Raw genomic sequence first — 19708 nt, forward strand, 5'->3', positions numbered from 1 at the left:
CCTACTTCATTTCATAGTCTTTGTGAATTGAATATTGTACACATAGGACCCTTTCTTCAAGGCAAATGTGTGTACTGAGTTATGGATTTGGTTGATTACGATTATGATCCATGGCACTTACTTTTTTTTTTGTCTTTGGTTTGGGTCCATTTCTGTACCATTGGAATAATACTAAGAAAATTAACAAGTGTTAATTTTAACAATTATGATTATGTTGGGGGTAAATCATACTTAATGCCCCGGCCTCTTCTATACCTTCCTCCAGAGAGTCCAGATTAATTTACAGTCATAATTGCTGCAGTTTGGACCTTGAGGGTGGGACAGGACTGTGCTGCTCAAAACTCAGTGAAGCCCCTGGGGAATGGGAGCATCCCTTTGACCATAGAAAGGGACGTGCAGTTCCAGGAAACACTTGCCAAACCACAGAGATTGCAGGCCTACTGCCCATCCATTATTATCATCATTATTTAACGTCTTTCAAAGGTCAGAGCCAAAATAAATGATCTGTTAGCCAAGTGAGCGCCACCAGTCTTTACCACAGGCATTGGAGGCCCTTTTGGTATTTAGTAGCAGTTACTTGGGTCATATTCTTGTCTGATTCCATCAGTCTGGCTGGGCTTCTGCCTTCTGCTGCCTTGCCACAACTTTTTTTTTTTTTGGGCAATTCTCTACACTCCCATCCACACCCCTGCTGGCCCAGTAATAGTTACTTGGTATGTGTTTGCTGCTTTTTCTTTCTTTCTTTTTAGAATTTAAACAATGAAAGGGATTGAATTAATTGTGCTAGTGAGTGATAAAATAGGCAGGAGAGCTTTTAGGGGCTTCTGAATTTTGGGTTCTGGTTCATCTCTGAAATTCTGCTCCCCTTGGGGATAAAGAATAGAATTGTGGTCAAAAGCATGGAGCCAAAACTCTGAGTTCAAATCCTGACTCTACCACTTACTAGCTGAATAATCTTGGGCAATTTACTTAACTTCTCTATGTTTCAGTTTATTCATTATAAAATGGACTTAGTAATAAAAATCTCCCTGATGGATTTGAAATTTGATAGTACATGTAAAGTGCTTGGAGCAGTGTCTGTCTCAATGTGTTAGCTGCTATTATTATTAGGCTGCAGAAATCATACTAAGATGTCAGCCTTATGTTGAGATCACTGTAGGTTGAGGCTGTTTGGGAGGGAGGTGCTTGAGATTGTTTTTGAGATGGATAATGGGGAAAGCCCCCCCCCCCCCCCCCCCGCCCAGACCCAGACCATCCAGCAAGATGGAATTTTTTTCTTGGATATAAAATGGAGTGAGATTATGATGATTCAGAAATGTCTGCATCCTAGGGCTCATAGCCAGCTTCATTGTTCATTCTAATAGAAGAAATGTTCCGTTTGGGTATGCATACATTTTGCTCCATCTGCTTACCAGGGCTGAGCATCCAGGCAGAACCTCCGCTGCCTGAGGCAAGGGAACAAGGTAGCCTCATGGGCTTTGAACCAGAGCTATTCGGTTCTGAATCCTAGGGTTAGCCTGTTGACCTTTTTTGAGTCTTTTTTTCTCTATAAAATAGTAATTATAATTCTGACCTTTCAGGGTAGTTTTGGGGACTAAATAACATGACACATGTAAAATACCCTGCATAGAGTCTGGCCTTAAAAGATTCTTTGGCTTCTTTCCCTTTCTTCTTTTGACTCTTTCCTGTCTAACTTTTTAAGAAAGCCTCAGTGTAGGAAGTAATTTAGATGAGTGCTTTCAAATTTAATGTGGGATGGAGGGGGCTCTTGTTAAGCTACAGATTCTGATTCAGCAGGTCAGAGGTAGGGCCTGAGTCTGTGCATCTAATCAGTCTCCAGGTGACACAGATCCTGTGTCCAAGACCCTCACAGTAGCACAGTTCTCTAATTCCATGCTTTGTATCTATTATTACCTTTTAGATTCATGTTAGTATTTTATGAGTCTTAACACACACATACACTTATCCAGGATCATCATCTGGAGAAATAGCAAAGGTTGTACATTATTGTGCAGCTCAGAGCGTTCTCCCTTGTTCAGCACAGGCAGCAATGGTTAAGGTCCAGAAGAAACCTAGGGTAGGCATTTTGTCAGGATCCCCATGGGCCTGGGATCCCAAACTGTTTTACATAAAATACTGGGTTCCTGTCTGATGATGGCTTTCTTTCTGAATCTGGGTCCCTCCATGATGCAGAAGGCAGGGAGGGAGTTAACCTAAAGACTGCTTTTGCTCTCACCAAGCACCTCAGGTATTTTTAGAACCATGTGTTCCAACTACTAGCCTTCTCCAAGTTCGTTAGATTATGTTCTCTCCAATGTACATAGATGGAGGAGTCTACTTTGGTTCTTTTTTCTTTTCCTTTTTTGTGATACACACTTGCAAGTGCTTGGTGCATACTCTTTGATTGCTTCTAGATTTTAGCAGGTTTTTACAATTTACTTTTGAGAACCCTCCTCACTGTTGTTTCTTTGTAGTACCAGAGCTTTTAGATATTTGAACTTCTTCTCTTTTCTTCCCTGCATTACTTACTGGAAGTTCTTTAGTCTGAACTATCAGGATCAGATGCGTCTGCTGTGCGCATTTTGGGAATTGGCCCTCATTGTCCTCAGGCAAGTTTTCTTGAAGTAAAAAAAAAAATGCAAAAGTGACTAATCTCCTCGAGTTACAATCTTTTGAGTTAAAGATGTGAAGAAGAAATAATAATAGCCTCCTTTTTTTAAAATTAAAACAAGACTTTTTTTCTTCTCTTTTTTAAATTTAAGAACACTCCGAAGTGTCCAAGTTAAAGCTTGGTCATCAGCCATGTTAGAAACAAAGCAAGGCTTAACTTAGTGCTATTTCATGAAGAGCTTCTCCTACCTGGTTGGGCTCTGCCTAATAGGTTTGCCAGTTTGGAGAACATTTTGAAAATAGTCCCAGGTAAGAAGCCAGATATTTTGAACATTAAGATGGAGAAGTATTGCAGGGGGAACAAAGGGAACATATTTGATGTAAAGAGAAGTCAGTGGGGCCATTAATATTTCCACTTTATCTAGATTTATCAGAGTCATAATAGAAAACACAGCCAATAATTAAGGACAATTTACAAAGGTATAGGTGTAGGAGAAACCTAATTTGTAGTTTCCCACTAGTTGAAGTGAGTTGTTACTGCCCCTGAGCCTGAAAGGGACGTTGGCAGGGAGGGAACCAATCTCACTATTCTTCCACACTTTCAATTTCCCATTTCCCGTCAGAGCTCTCTGTTGAAAGAACCCAACGGGAAGCAGAGTGCTAAGAATCTCTTGCTATAGTTTATTCTGGGCAGCTTCCTGGGGTAGATAGCAGGATGGAGGTGGGTGGACAGAAAGCCTACATGGGCAAACACAAGCAAACTAATTTTATACTTTCTTTTGAAGGACTTGTTCACCTGAAGACAATATCAATATTGTGAGCTTCTAGAGGAAAGACACTGGCCTTCCCACTTATCTTTGGGATACTGTTTAAGGCATTGTTGAGTGAATGAATGGAGCTGTTCATTTCCTTCCTTTATCTCTCTAAATTTATTCATCTTGAGAGAGAAAGAGAGAGAGAGAGAGAGAGAGAGAGAGAGAGAGAGAGAGCGAGCGAGCAGAGGAGAGGCAGAGAGAAGGAAAGAGTGAGATCATGCCCTAACCCAAAACCAAGAGTCCAATACTTAACTGACTGAGCCATTCAGGTGTCCCACCTTCCTTTCTCTTGACTTGCACTTGGGGTGGCCAACAATAGTTGGATGATGCTGTCTTGGAGAGTCTTGTGTTCTGAATAGAAGGCTTCTCATAGTCATGGCTAACTGACTCAAAGAGATTAACACTTCCTGTCTATGTAATTATTCTACTTTTAACAATCTTATTAGTAAAACTGCTTACTGAAGGTAGAGCTTAATGTATTAATGTCTTGAGTCTTCTTGTATTATTGTTGTACTTATAAATATCCAGATTTAGCTAGGCAACACATTCATGAAACTTTAGCCCTTCTCAGTGAAATCTAACCCTGTTATTTCTCCTCTTACTAGTACTCACTGGCCCGCAGATGGGTATACTGTTTAATTTGGGAATCCATGTGACTTTTGGTTCTTTCCCAGGCTCTGCTTCAAGAGAAGAACATACAAAGGACTAAATTAGCTTCATTAACTATCTTCGTAGCTTTAAAAGAAGATCTATGAGTAATGCCAAATTTCTTTTAACTGTCCAGAGAGCAGGAGTCAACATAGAAATGAGTTTATTGGCTACAAACTTTTGAAAAGTTCCTCATGCAGTCAAACTTTCATCACTAAAGATTTTAAGACATTAGTATTTTGTAGGAAAGGATAGAGCTAAATGCCACAAGTGACTAGTTTGGAGTTCCTGACATACTCAGGTATAAGAGCAGAAGGAAATACACTGTTGGGGAGAGGAATAAGTTCCTTTTTGCTTAGCGCTTTACTATTCTTGTCTGAAGATTCTCAGAGCCTGTGTGTGTGTATGTGTGTGTCTTGGGATTTAGCTGCTTGTGTGATTCCTATTCATCCTGTACACATCATAAAATTAACAATTGTATAGTCTGTTAGAGCTTATGAGGCATTTTTATTTAATTTATTGGACCATCCCATGGCTAGAGAAGTGGGTCTATTTCTCCATATTATGGATAGGAAGTTATATAGCATGTTGATTAAGAGTACAGCCTTTGGAGTTAGACAATTTGAGTTTGAATTTCACCTTTCATAATTACTAGCCTAGTCTCAGCTAATAAATGTACACAGTTTCTGCAACTGTAAAATGGGTATATACTCTCTCTTATAGGGTCATTTTTAGAAGTAAATAATTAATTCATACAAAGTGCTTAGATCTGTGCCTGGCATATTGCAAGTGCTCAATAAATCTTAAAGGTTTAAAGACTTAACTTTATTATTATAATTAATAGTACATGAAAAAATGGAAACTTGAAAAAATTGCAAAAACTAAGGTCACAACAGCTAGTTGGGAGGAGCATTGGGGCATTAGCCAAGATTGGGAAGTTTCTGGTATTGGTTTCTTTCCTCCGTATCTGCTATTGATTTCCTCACGGATTCTGAGGGGACTGTAAAGTGAATCATCTTTTCTTTCATCTTCCTTATCTTTATTTTCTTTTGTTTCACCTTAGAACACTGGGGCATTGTCTGTCTAGTCATGGGATCGATGTGTCAGAATTCAACAAGGTGCAGGGATGTCCACATCCCTGCAGTTGGACCCTCCTGAACAGAGAGCTACTGGGGATGTCTGGGTCCCTCTGAATTCTGCCCAGAAAGTCTGGAAAACTTACCATGCTATTTAAAGTAAAATAGGATTTGCCACACAGCAAATATTTAAAAAAAATTTTAATGCAAATATTTTAAAAAACAATCAATAAGCATATATTTCTCCATGCTTTAGTTTCTTTCCTTTTAGGATCGAGAATACTTAAATTTTGGTGATCTTATTTGTCATTTCATATCCCTTTGAGGTAATGAAAAGTAGTTTAAATTATCTCCAGGGGGGTGGGGCCAGGAGAAGAGTAATGAAGTCTAATGTGAAAAGAACACAGGCTATGGAGTCAGGCAGATGCGGCACAAGTGGCTGTTTCATTTTCTGTTATGTCTCCAAGTCCCATTTTTCTCATCTGTGTAAGGAGGTCAAGCAGAGGACTGTGTGGAGGCTTAAAGGAGGTACTGTTCACAGAAGAAATAATGCCAGGTACTTAGTAGGTAAATATGGCTGTTACAGTGTTGGGAGGTGACTTTTCACACTGTCTAAAGGTCACAGCAGGGAGCTCAGAGAACAGGGACACCATAGTGGGAACAAATTTGAGGAAGACTTTTGATGGAGGAAGATTGGAGTGGTCAGCCCAGTGACGTGGCCATAGTCAGTAGTTGGCACGCTGGGCATTGACTGGCAATAGGATTTATATGAGAGAAGACAGGAAGTAATACCAGTTCGCACAGATGTGTGAGGTGGTCAAGGAGACAAATCTAATTGGAAAAGAGTGGTAGACCATATGGTTTCATATGCAAATTAGTTGCACATTTTAGAAGGCTTTGAAATGAGGAGCTTGAACCTATTTCATTAAGGAAATAATGAACTTATTTCATTATTTCAGTAGGAAGCTGTTGAACATTCTTAAACACATATTTTGACATATTCAATTTGGAATAAAACTGTGTGTATTGGGGTTCTTCATCATGGATGAAGGAAGATGTGCCTGGTTAGATGATGCTAGTTCTGATTCTTACATTCAATGGAAATGCCACAGAGACAGTATTTCTTTTGGACTGGAAGATAAAGCTGGATGACACCACTTTGGCTGTGTGGAGACTAGAATAGTCCACTGTGGGGGAGACAAAGGGAGACAAAGGAAGGGAGAAATGAGTGAGTATCCAGATGCAATTTTTGGTGATACTAGTCTAGAGAGCAATGGAGCAAATAGAAAGATAGAAGAAACTGCTTGCCATGTGGAGTCTTTTTTTTTTTTCTAATAAGAGATACTGGATGTTTTTAAGGTTTATTTCTTTATTTTGAGAGAGGGAGTACCTGCATGCATGCTGGGGGAGGGGCAGAGGGGGGGGGGAGAGAGAGAGAGAGAGAGAGAGAGAGAGAGAGAGAGAGAGAGAGAGAGAGAGAGAGAGAATCCCAAGCAGGCTCCGTGCTGAGAGCAGTTCAATGCAGGTCTCCAGCTCACAAACTGTGAGATGATGATGTGAGCCAAAATCAAGAGTCAGACACTCAACCAACCGAGCCACCCAGGTGCCTGTGTGGAATCTCTTGTGGACAGCAGATACACGGCATCTCCAGTCAGTTTCTCACTCCATCTCCTGCAAATGTTCATTGATCTTAGCATGTTTTCCTATTGAGCTCATTGGTAGTTTTAGAGTCCTTGTAAACACAATGCTTCAGGCAGCTTTTATCAATTGAGCAGAGTTGACACTGGAATTCAAACCTATCTGTCATGCCTGGAGTAAGAAATGAGTGAGAAACATATTATGACTATCCTCACAACACAAATTAATTTTTACTTTTCCAGGTGGAACTTGCGGAAATCTGTGCCAAGAGTGAACGTTATATTGGCACTGAAGGAGGCGGGATGGACCAGTCCATATCATTTCTTGCAGAAGAAGGAACTGTAGGTGACATTGAGCTGTTTGAAAATATCAACTAGGGAAAGTTCAAATGGAAAGGAAGGCCTTAACATCTTCTGCATCCTTGATTCTGGGCCACCAATTCTATCAGGTTCTATTATAAATGGTATTTCTCAATTGCTTTGTAATTCAAGGCTGCTATCCGTTCGCCTGTTGTATTTCAGGTTGATGACCTCTTTCCTAGGCTTCCAGAATCATACTTCAAGTCTGTTTTTCTCTTGTATCTAGTTTTTTCCCCCTTCTATTTCTCTTCATTGTTAAGATGAGATTTCTCAACACCCCGGTTATTGAGACCTCCTTTCCCCCCTCTCGTCCCAAATCACTTCATCTCATGGCATTTTCATCTAATCTCTTGTTGGTTTTAAACCCAAATGTTAACTTCTCTTACCACATATATTCACAACCCCTCTTTTTATAATTTACTATTTGGTATCAGTTTTCTGTGTCAACATTTTTGGGGCTTCAGTGGCAGGGGGAAAAATGTTGACAGTAAGCCAGAGATGAATTCTTTAGCTGCATACCACTTCCCCCTGGCCACCAACTCCATTAGGCAGAGTGGAGGTTTTGGTTGTTGCCCATAAACTGCCCATTTCCAAAGTAGAAGCAGATATTTCTTTAAATTTTTTTTTCTAAGCTTTCATCAGATTCCTATAGGCTTGGCTATTTTCCAAGAATACCTGGATTTCTTCTTATTAAGGATATTTATTCTTGATTCCTCTAAGCCAAAGACATGAAGCATGAGGAAATGTGGTTTAATGTTAAGAAAATACTTTGTGTGGTTTTTTTTTAAATTTTTTTTTAATGTTGTATTTATTTTTGATACAGAGAGAGACAGAGTATGAGAGGGGGAGGGTCAGAGAAAGAGGGAGACACAGAACCGGAAGCAGGCTCCAGGCTCTGAGCTAGCTGTCAGCACAGAGCCTGACGCGAGGCTCAAACCCACGAACGTGAGATCTGACCTGAGCCGAAGCCGGAGGCTTAACCGACTGAGCCACCCAGGCGCCCCATACTTTGTGTGTTTTGGATGAGACCTGACAAGCAGACATGATGGCAGGAGTCCCAATGTTAAAGTAAGTTAGCTCTAGACTCTGAACAAAGTCCAGTGTCTTTGAGCTTACAAAGCACTTCATGACCTGGCCCTTGCTTTACTTCTCCAGTCTACCCTCTCACCAATCCTCAACCTTCAAACTTTGAGCTCCAGCCAAATTTCAATACCCAAAGCTCCATTAACAACACCTCATGTATTTTGCCTCTGAACTTGTGTATGCTCTTCTCTCTTTTTGATATCTTATTTGGGTCAAGAAATCCTTTGTCTACCATAGTCTTGCTCATCCCTTAAGACTTGGTTTAGATTTCCCTTTTTTCAAAGGAGCCTACACTAGGTAATCAGATGCTTCAACTATGTGCCTATGAAGCACCCTGTGCTTTGCTACTATTGTAACACAACCTGGAAACCTATTTGTCTGCTTGTCTTTCTCTCTAGACTGTGAGCTCTATGAGGGCAGGGACAGTGTCTGTCTTGTTCACTGTTGTAGCTCCAGTGCCTAGCACAGTGCCTGGAAGCCAATAAATAATATTTGAATTGAATGAGTGCATTTTTAGGAAAAATGTTTGCTATGGCAAATAAATACATAGATAATTAAACATTTTCTGAATTCTAATACATTATATCTCACCTGTCATTTTTCTTCCAATAGGCCAAGTTGATAGAATTTAGTCCCCTGAGAGCAACTGATGTGAAACTCCCAAATGGAGCAGTGTTTGTGATTGCCAACAGTTGTGTAGCAATGAATAAGGCAGCGACTTCTCATTTCAATATCAGGGTGATGGAGTGTCGGCTGGCTGCAAAGGTATGAACTTGGCCAAGTAGTGAAAACTGGAGTAGGCTTTCTCTTATCCTTTTTCTCCTTTTTCTCTGCTACTTTGTCTCTTTCCCTAAAGTTTAGGGCAACATTCTGACTGCAGCAATATTCTAAATGATAATCTTTGGGTAGAGAGCAACCTCTTTCCAAACTCAGGTTGCCCTGCAACCTCTAGGCATTTGGAAGCTATGTGAACTTCAGAGTTGAGGCTTCTAGGATGGAAGTGGGGAGGAGAGTTTCTATCTGTGAAGTATAGGCCATGGGCTATGAGTGGAGAAAGGCAGTTGGAGGTGATTGATGGGAAGTGACCATAACTGATTTTGTTTCCTCAACAAATGTGACTGTAACCTCAACACCTGCTGTTCTCAGATGCACCATTTTGGTAGTAGTGGGCCATCGCTTGGTCACTCTAAAAAAATAAGCTCGATGTAACACCTCTGTGCCCAAAAGACTTTTACATGTCGGCAAACGAAACACAAACCAGAAGGCAGTTTTGGGACTTCTATGTTCCACAGTTTAGAAGCACCTTGCCAGTCAAGCCTTAAATCTACTTAGGAAGTACTCACTGATTACCTGTTGTATGCCTAGGAGCGTGAAGATATACAGAAGGATATAAGGCATAAGAACAGAGCAGAGAGTGTAAATTAGAGGGATGTGAAAATAGGGAATGGTTAGAATGTGATCAGGTGGCATGTAAGCAGGTGCTCCAACAAGTGACACAGAAATGAAATGTTATGATCCAGAAAGGTATGCGGTATGACAACAAAAGGCAGAGAGAACTAAGGCTGGGAACTGGGGAGCGGGTCCTGGCTGAGGAGGTGCATTGTACCTTCTCCTAGTTAGAAGGAGGGCTTAGAAATTTAAGTCTAATCAGATAATCCCCCTGCTTAACAGTTTTCAAAATTTTTTTTATTTCATTGGAATAAAGTAAAAAGTCCTTATCGCTGCCTGGAAAGCCTTGCAAAGTCTAATGCCTGTGCACCTCATCCTCTCCTGTCTTAGCATCCTCCACTCCCATTACATTCCAGCCATAATGCTCCGTCCCAACCCAGGGACTTTGCACGTGCCTACAATGTTCTTCCCTTCACCTTCTTTGAGGTCTCAGTCTAAACGTCCCCCAGGGAAGCCTTCCTTGACTTTCTTACTTCCACACTAAGGGAAGTATTTCATATTTCATTGCACATACTTCTCAGTTACGCAGTTTATCACCATTGTTTAATGTTTTATCGCGGAATGAGGGATCCTCTAGGAGATCTGCAGCTACGATGAGTATGAGATACAAAATGGGTTCCTGCCGTGACTCCTCTCTCCCCGAGAGGCACGGGGAGAGAGGAACGCAGTCGTGGGACTGAATCTAGTGAAAGTTGTCAGGATGGGGAAATGCCTGAGAGTTAACTGGGGGGGGGGGAAGCCATCTCTCTTGGAAGCAAGAGTGGCTGAAAATCTTACTCCACTGCAGAACCTCTTGTTTTTGAGGTATCTTCTTAGCTGATAGCTCCACATGGGTCTTACAGGTACTCTGGTCAGTGAAATTGGCCTCTGAATTTTGCTTTTTGCCACACACTCCTCCCTATTGGTATATACTCTGGATTTGTCTCTCTTTTAAAATATGGGAGAAAGAAAAGCAAAAGACTAATATGATCTTGATGTTAAGAATACACTTTGGCTAGGAATCTCGGCTAGCATTTTACTAAGCACATTTTCCTTGTAATATGGTTCCATTCTTTCATTTATATGTGAATGAATATAATTTTTGTTTGGAAATGGTCTCATTAGACTGGGAAATAAACCTCCCATGTAAAAAGGTAAAGAAAGTTGCAAACTTTTCGGCCAAAGTGTCAGGGCAGAAATGACTAATCAGGACAGCTTTAAAAATGATACTGATCAGAGCTCTGAGTAGCAAAACTGTAACGAAGGGCACTCATTTTCCCACTCCTCCCAACTCGCCAAGCCCTTCTTAGGAAAATGAGTACCTTTTGTATCTACTTAACCCAGGGAAGTACAATGAGCCAACAAAGATGGTTTGGTTTTAACATCGATAGTTTCTTCTATCCTCACGTCTCCTTTCTGTCCCTCTTTCTTTTTCTCCCTCCTCCTCTCTTTCTAGTAGCTTCCAAAAACTAATGGATGCAGATTCACTGAAAGTCAGAATCTGGTAGAGCCATTTGAACTAAAATTAAAAACATTTCAAAGCAAACTCAGTAGAGATTTATAATTACTACTTGCGTAAGGGATACTTTTAAGTGTAGCACATTTTTATGTTCTTAAATTAACAAAGTGGCCAGAAATCTTTCATGAGCCCCCAATTTTTCATACTTTACACACATTCAGTGGCTTAAACTTTTCCAGAAATGTTTTATGTCTATAAAAAAATATTCCTTAATTATATTGGGGAATAAAATGTGTGATGCTGAGAATAAGTATTATGGGAAGTCAGAAAGGGAAGAGAAATTATTCTATTGCTTTTGCATACCCTGAGCTCCTTGTGGCTACATGTGAAGCAGTGAAGGAGAGAGTTTCATGTGGTCCTTTGCACTTCAACGAAATTTTACAACGTGATTCTTTGTGGAGCCTGTCTGGTGGGGACCATTACTCCTACCACTTAATGGTCAACATGGAACTTATTCTCTGTCTAGTGACAGAATGTGAGAGGTGGGCATCACCTCAGGGCTTTGGCAGTTTTCTTGAATTTAAGTGGAGAAAAACCAAATGCCCAAGAATGTGGCCGGTCTTGCTCAGCACCATTGATTCAGTGGAGCACAGTCTGCCAAGACTCTAGAGTGGAGCACTCTCAGAACGGTGGGTCCACGCTGAAGGGTAGAGGATGCTCATATTGGGGACAGAGGCAACGTGTTCAGTGGAACCAGGTTGTGGCAGGCACTCAGCGCTGTGCTGAGAATCAACCAGGCTCGGTCGTGGAAGCAGTGGGGAGCCATTGCTGTTAGCATGTGCTAGAAATACCAATGGGACAAGGTTGAAGTAAGGGTGGGACAAAAAGGGAAGGATCTGAGAGAGGCTGTGCCTGAACCTGGGAAAGCTTGGACATAAAGCTCCCATGGTTGGGTTTCTGTCTTTTGACATATTTTCCCTGACTACCCTCGCCATTCTTCTTATGTCAGATGTCCTTTTATGTGTTAAATGCCCTCTTATCACATCCTGCATTTTTCCATTATTGCAGTGTGTGGCAGTTAGATGAAGTGCTTCACTGTGCAGTTCTTACTTAACACCTGTCTTCTCTGGAAGACTGGGCCATGTGTGCCTGTGAGTAAACACTGTTGTGTGCCTGGGGCCTGGGGAGCGGCGGGCACTCAACAAACTCTCCTTGCACGCAGGCAAGCGTGAATGAAGGAAAAGTGTTGGGTTGAGAAGGCCGAGATAATGGGTTGGAAAGCCTAGCTCTGCCACTGGTGGGTGGGTTTGGAGAAGGGTGGATGGAAGGTGCCTGGAAAGTGAGAGGTGGTGAAGCTTCCCATGGAATTTTCTTGTAAGTGGTTAGACATTTGAGTGTGGAATAGGACTTTTGGCTAGGGGGAGAGCCTTGAGATGTATTTGTTTGGAGAGAACAGTTGAAACCAAGAGCTAAGTTCAGTTTCCTGAGGGAAAGGGTGTGGCAAGAAAAGATCAGAAGGTCAGGGGTTAAACTTGGAAGGTGACTTCAGTGAGATAATGAAAAGGGGAAATGAGTCGTGGAATGAAATGGTGCAGGGACCAGAGAGGTGAGAAACCAGGAAAATTCAGTGCTGCAGAAGCCAACAACACGGGGAATTTGAAGAAGGAAGGGACTGAAGAGTGCCAGAAACCACTGACTTATAAAGGACTTTTTAAAAGGACTGAGAAAACTTCAGTGGCTTTGGGAGTGCTTTGGGAGGTAAGGAAAGACCTCTGGAAGGCCATATTTTTTAGCTGGAGTCTGGAATGGGCCACTGGTAGATAGTGGAAGAGTGGGAGAAACGGAGAGCAGTAGCTTTAGAATAATGATTTTAAGGCAGACATGTTTGCAGTAATGGGAGAAGGTGTCAGGCAGGTGAGAACTAGCTAGAGAGGCAGAGGAATGTGGGGAGGGGAGGAAAACGGAAGTGCCCTCCTGGGCCAGGCAAGGTGCTAGGTGTTTTTGGTGTTACCTTACCTAATCTTCATGGTTGCTTCTGAAGTAGACATCAAGGGCACCATGTTACATGCTGGGAGTTTTGGGTCAAGGTAGGCTGTGATGTGTTTTAAATAAGCACATGAGTCTAGGTCTGTCCTCACCCCTGCTCTTTCCATTATGCCCCTTAGGAGTTAGGCGTGAGTGGGATCCAGAGCATATTTGGGGATGCCTTTTTTCTAAAAAAAGGTAGGAAATGCTTAGGGTATAGTGAGAAGTGTGGTAGATCCGTTCTGCACAGGTGTGCAGGTTTCTTCAGATTTATCCTGTAAACTGCTCTGGAGCACAGAGAGCGTGGTTAACTAACACCACGAGGGTCATTGTGGTTCTGTGTTCATGACAATTTTGAGTGCAATGTGTGCACAGAACTTACCAGCCACTACGTAACACTGTAGAACAGCTCTGTGTAGCTGCAAGGAGATAAGGGGGACATACGCACAAAATGAAAAGGATTCACAATAAAAACAGTTGTGTATGACCCCATTTATGTCGAGCTATGTATGTGCAGGTATCCATAATATTTGTAGAAAAATATGAGAGAATGACTATCAAAATGGTGGTTGGTAGTTGTCTTGTGGGGATAATTACAAACAATTTTAGTATGAATTTTTTTTTGTACTTTGAATGATTTTGTGCTCTTTGAAAATTTAGAAATAAGCATGTGTGATTTATGTAACCTGAAACAAAACAACATAGTTGCTTTTGTTGTATTCGAAGATGGCTTGTTGAATGAATTGTTTTTAGAGGTAACTCAGAGAAGGGATTAGAAATTCAAGCCTTTTGCTGACCAGGTGAAGAGAAGACTTGGTACTTTCCGCACTGATTTGTTAATACTGCTGAATGCAATGGGAAAATCAAGGCAGAGGTGGCTTCTGACTGTCAGGCTCCTGATACAAGGTCCATATCTCACCGCTTTCCTAGCACACCCTCTGACAGCAAGCTCCAGCAACTCTCCCAGACTGAGAGCTTTTTCTGGCTGTAGGGGAACTTTGACTTTGCACCTGACACAACCTGGAAGGGCTAAGCAAGTAGCTTGCAAGCAGCCCTCAGCGGACGATGGATGAGAGTTCGTGGGTAAATATCCCAGCTTTCTTGCCCATGGGCACAGCGCATCTGAGGTTTTCACACACGGGCTCTAGAGGGCCTGCTCTGCCCAGTCTGGCTTCGCCTGTCCATATCAGTGAGCCTTGCACTGGCTTCTTTTCCTGACTCGCTTTCTATACCTCTACCAGCATCTTGGAATCATTCTTCCCTCTAAACACTTGCCTTTTAGGGCTTGCTTCTGAGACACACCGACCTGAGACAGGATCCTAGCACTATTTACGTGCTTCTTTCCATGACTGGACAGAACACCTCTTGCCTGCTTTCTTGCCCACCGAACATGGAATAAGCTCAGGAGCCTCCCACAAGTGGTATCTGATATGAAGACTTAATAGTTGCAGTGCTGCAAAGAAAGTGCTGGATGTTGACAAAGAACTGCTTTCTCTTATTTCCCCACCCTGCTACATGTGAGGAACTTGTGACGAAATGACCCATAGCCCTGACTCACAGCCCTGCCTCACAACTGTGACGTAGGCCAATCACCAGGGCCTCCAGTGGCAAATTCCTTCATGAAGTTCTTGTCTTTGAGTGACAGTGATCTTACCTACCCCCTTCCCTCATCTGCAAGTCATCTTTCTGTTTCCTGAGCCAGATTTCCAAGGGCTTAAGCAGCTTTCCTATTTTACTCCCATGATGAAGCATGCTGTTGGGTGGCTCATGGCCGTGCAGCTGTCGTTAACTGAAATGTATGTCAAATTGGCTATGTGGACCCAAAGCAAACTGGGATATTGTTGGAATGAATGTGAACTTTTGTATGCTAGTACCTCTGTCTGTGGAAGGAAAGCACACACAGAGGCTGCCTTTGAAAAACAACCTTGTAGGCAGCAGGCTGCCTCCCAGACTTTCTCCTCACACGTTCCTGGCCCAGTTTCCTTGGATCAAATGCCTGAGGCAATGTGACTTGCTCAAGTGAGCCCACGAATGGAAACTTGAAGATTGTTGTTGACTAAAAGGCCCTTAGGAAGAGCCCACAGTCCTCACTTGGGGGCCGTATTTTTATATTTCCTTTTCTTTCTTTCTTTTTTTTTTTATGGAACCCATTTATTGAAAGTGTTTTTAAATGACTGGAATGTTCATTTCCAACCCAAATCTTAGTTTGTGCTTAGAAATGCATTTGAAGGGCTTGAATGGCAATTTGAACTTGTGTGAGCAGCACCGTATAGATATGGGCCATGACTCCCTGAGCATGTGGCTTTGAGGAAGCAACAAAGAGTTAGAGGATCAGTTTTTAACTTCCAGTTCTGTTTCTTACTAGTTAGATGACTTGGACAAGTCACTTAGTCTCACTTCTTAAATAGAGTAATACACCCATCTCACCAGGCTGTTGAAGATTAAAAGAAATAAGCACATTTTAAATCATAGACAGGCATTAATTACTTCTGTTTGCTTCATTGCTTATTTTGGCTGGGTTTGGATCTGGGTTTCAAGAAAGTATCATTCTAGAAGATTATCAACTTTAGCTCTTTTTCTGTATAAAATAAATATACTGTTCTGTGTATGTCTTCGTAAGTTTTCTCAAATAATTTTGGGAATTCACTGGAATACAGACCACAGATGAATGAATTAAAAAAAAAAAGAGTGAGTCTATGGAGGTATCAAGTCTAGCACTGCTCAGATGCTAACTAAATGTTCTAGGGAAACAAAATCAGGAGGAAAGGTCTTACTTAGCTTCAGTCCTTGCTTTAGAAACAGTACCATGCTCTGTGAAATAATTGAACAGAAAAATAGAATTCTTTTTCTCTTTTCCCAGTTCTGCCTTAAAATCATTAACTCCTTTCAACTGTATGAGCCAGAGTTTTAAAAAGAGAATTAATGAATATAAGAACTTCTGTTATTAACATTCTTCAGAAGTGAGTGGCCCTAACCAAAGTTCAATGGTCTTTTGGTAAACCCTGCTCCCTGTCTAAAAGAAAGAAAATCAAATCATCAGCATAATAGAAGAGTAAATCAGATACACATTTCCTTGAAGACTAATTTCCCCTTCTTCTGCTCGCTTCTTTTTGCTATTTGTATTGTCCGCACCTGCCTCACATTCAGGTAATGAATTTTATAGACCTCAGGATGAGAGATATCTTCACTCTGGATTGTCGCCTGCTCTGAAGGGCTGCCAGTGGTTTGGGGAGAATGAGAGAAACATATTCTGGATTGAGGTTCCCATAAGTGGACCTGGTTACAAAGGTGTGGTTTGTATTTTCCCCTCTTCCTCAGACTAAGGGATGCCTCAGGATGCAGTTGGAAGCCAAACTCTCCTCTTGAGGGTGGAGAAGCATACAGTTCTAGTTTCTACCAGCAACCTAACGAAGTGGTTTTTCATAAGGTCACCAATGAGGTTTTCATTTAAAATCTGGGACTTTACTCCAAATGCCCAGATACTTAAATTCATTAGCCATTTTCAAAGAGGCATGTGGTAAACAGGAAGTGCTCTAATGAAATCGGGCATACAGTGTCCACCTCAGAACCTAGGTCACATGAGAATTGAGTATTTTTCTGCAGATTCTATAGAGAGTGGGGTAGTAGGGATGAATAGGGATAAAAGAACAAAATCATTCAAAGAAATAGCCCTGAGGGAAAGTGGTAACAGGCAAAAAAAAAAAAAAAAAAAAATCAGTGGGATATTAGGATTTTTAAGGAAGAATATTTAACTAGCCTCCAAGTGTCACACAAGCATGTTTAATTCCAAACATCTGAACTCAGTATGCATTTTCAAGCAATGATGGGAAATGTGGATAGGTTGAATGCGGGGGAAAAAAAGCTTAAAGTTGAACCTAATTAAAATAGCACCCATCAATTTCTGAAATGAAAGCTACCATTATCTTGGTTTGAATTTACAGCTCCTGGCCAAGTACAAAGGCTTGCAGTGGGATAAAATACTGCGGCTAGAGGAGGTGCAGGCCAAACTAGACATCAGTCTGGAAGAAATGCTGGGGATCGTGGAAGAGACCCTTCACCCTGAACCCTATAGCCCTGAGGAGGTCTGCAGGGGTCTGGGAATTAGCCTGCAGGAGCTTCGAACCCAGATTCTGAGTCCAAACACTCAAGACGGTGAGTCTGCTGAAGACAGTGAAGAACATGGATTGTTCCCATACTCACAGCTAGAATGATTACAATTTCCCCATGGATTTGACTGATTTAGAAGCATGCCTGAGGGTACTTGGAGAATGTGTGTTTTGGCAAACTTAATTGATACTTGGCTCCATGAAATCCATTCCTTCATCAACAAATGTCTGATCTGCTATATGCCAGGTATTGTGGCCAGGCAAAGGTGAATAAAATAAGGTTCCTGCCCTTAAGAAGTTCATATTTCAGTAAACTTTTTTCTTCTGTCCATTTTCTTGATTATTATACTATTTACATAAAAAGGTCTAGGTTAGAGCAGTGTTCATAACTGCTGAGACACCCCCTGGGACACCAGAAAGTCTTCCCTGCTTAGGTTGAAATTTGTTGCACACTTCAGCATGAAAGCTTTTTCTGTTTGTCTGCTGCTTTCAAGAGATCATGTTTTCATGCTGATCATATCAGATCCCAAAGATGAAGGCCAGATAAAGGTTGGAGGTGCACTGGGGTGGCTTTTCTTCTTAGAAGCAGAGGTTGTCTGTCTGTGGGAAGTCAACATCGGTGGTGGTAGTGGGGGCAGGGACATCTAGCTAAGATCCAACCATTTCTGGAGGTAGAGTTGGGGTGGGAGCTTGTAAAGATCAGCCTCAGAGCCCCATTTCAGCTCAGTTCCTAAGCTCCTTAACATGGATGTTAAATTTCTCTCCAACTTGGCCCGTGTTCTGTCCTGTCTCCCTTTTGAGTCTATACATGTCCGCTCATACAGGGTTGTCTTGGCTGAACCATTCCATTTACTAATTGCATCTTGGTCTTGCCTCTGGACCTTTACTCCTAAACATCACTGCCCTTTTCTGACCAGAGCTTTCCTCTTTTTCTGAAATGCGGATCCAATCTAAAAATTTCAATGTAATTCTTATCTCTTCCATATCCTTCTCAATTCTCAGCTTGTTCTCTTTCTCTATATCCATGTTCCTTTTTCTCTGTATCTGCATGTCTTTCCAACCTCTCTCTCCTTTAGCATTTAAAGAATAAGTTAATTTCTCAGAAAACCTTGGAAAACCCAAAAGATAATTTCCTAATCATAGTATGTGCCTTTCTATTTATGTATATATATTTAAGGTTTTCCCCCCAAAGAATAAGGATTTCATTGTTTTTACAAAAATGATGCATGCTTAATCTTACCCTTCATCTAAAATAACTTCCCTACTGGCTGGCTGCAATGCTTTCTATAATTTACTGATGTTTTGTTTCTACTCAGTAAATCTATGTTGAATGAATGAATTCATTTTGTAATTCTATAACCCTCAAAGGATCTCTTTCTCTTTTGCCATTGGAATAAGTTAAAAAACAAAACAAAACAATACCATGAACATAAATTGGTCTGTGGGGTTCTAGAATCTCCTAGAGTATTGTCACTTGATTTACTTTCTGCATCCAGCCATCTAACTTCAGTCAGATTTCCAGCTGAATTTGCTTGGCACACTCAGCTTTAACTTTAGGGATCAAGATCCTTTTGTATCTTTGCCTTGTTTCTTCTGGGTTTGTGCTTTGGTTGGTCTAAGACCATAAGCAAATGTGTCTCTTAACCCTTTAGAAGATAGGGTTCTTACTAAATGTGCCTCATTAGATCCTGTGAGTGGGCGCAGTAGAGGACTCTGGAAGGGGCCTCCTCCTTTTATCCCGGATACATGCTAAGTTTTGACTAGAACTAATTTTTCTCATGATGGAGAGGCATGCCTTTCCCAAAGGGACATGGAATTCAGGGTTTGCTTTCTGCCAAAACTGCTTCCTTTACCTCGATAAGTGTGAGTTGGGAGATGTTGACCGTGAGGTTACAGCGTAGAGATGTTGACAATCAAACTGTGGCTCACGGCCTTTGCCAAACCAGGCAGCCTTCCAAAGCCCCGTGTACAACTGTTTTCTCTTTCCAAATTTTTAATAATTAGATTTGGAAATGCTCAGAGGCCATTAAAATTAAACACACAAAGGAAAATCCTCAAATCCTTTAGATGTCGTTTAGAATGGCTACAGTCCCTCACTAGGAACTGGCTAGGAATAATTGAAGGGTTATTTTTCAGGTCTTGCCCACAGGTAGGAACAGTCTAAGGGTGTGGTATGATGTGTGGGTTTCCAGAGGCTCAGGAGCCAGGCTGATTTCAATGGGGGGTGTTTCCTAAAGTATGAACCCAGAGGAAAAGATGAAGCTGTGGTCAGAGTCAGGAGAGGTAGACACGTATAGACAGCACAGGGGTGACCTTGCTGCTTCGATGCACTGTGCTGGGCCGGATATGAATCTCATTGCTTAATTATCAACTGCCTGTGACCATACGTTGACAAAGTGCTGGCTGTTGCCAACTAATTTGTTTAGATCTGTGATTTCCAAAGTGAGGAGCAATAATCAGG

General features: G+C 41.5%; 1 protein-coding gene across 6 annotated transcripts in view; it reads left to right on the forward strand.

Annotated features, from left to right (window-relative positions):
* The window catches only part of GALK2 (galactokinase 2), a 125744-nt gene that overhangs the window by 74201 nt on the left and 31835 nt on the right, over positions 1-19708 (forward strand). For 5 of the 6 annotated variants that reach the window (XM_029950676.1, XM_029950674.1, XM_029950675.1 and 2 more), the window contains 3 exons: positions 7030-7128; positions 8842-8994; positions 17083-17293. In XM_029950676.1, coding sequence (XP_029806536.1) covers positions 7030-7128; positions 8842-8994; positions 17083-17293 — 463 coding nt within the window. The remainder of the gene's footprint in view (positions 1-7029; positions 7129-8841; positions 8995-17082; positions 17294-19708) is intronic. The other variant, XM_029950678.1, reaches the window with a different exon arrangement.

Source organism: Suricata suricatta, chromosome 9 (genome assembly GCF_006229205.1).
Source record: "Suricata suricatta isolate VVHF042 chromosome 9, meerkat_22Aug2017_6uvM2_HiC, whole genome shotgun sequence".
Classification (NCBI taxonomy): Eukaryota; Metazoa; Chordata; class Mammalia; order Carnivora; family Herpestidae; genus Suricata; species Suricata suricatta.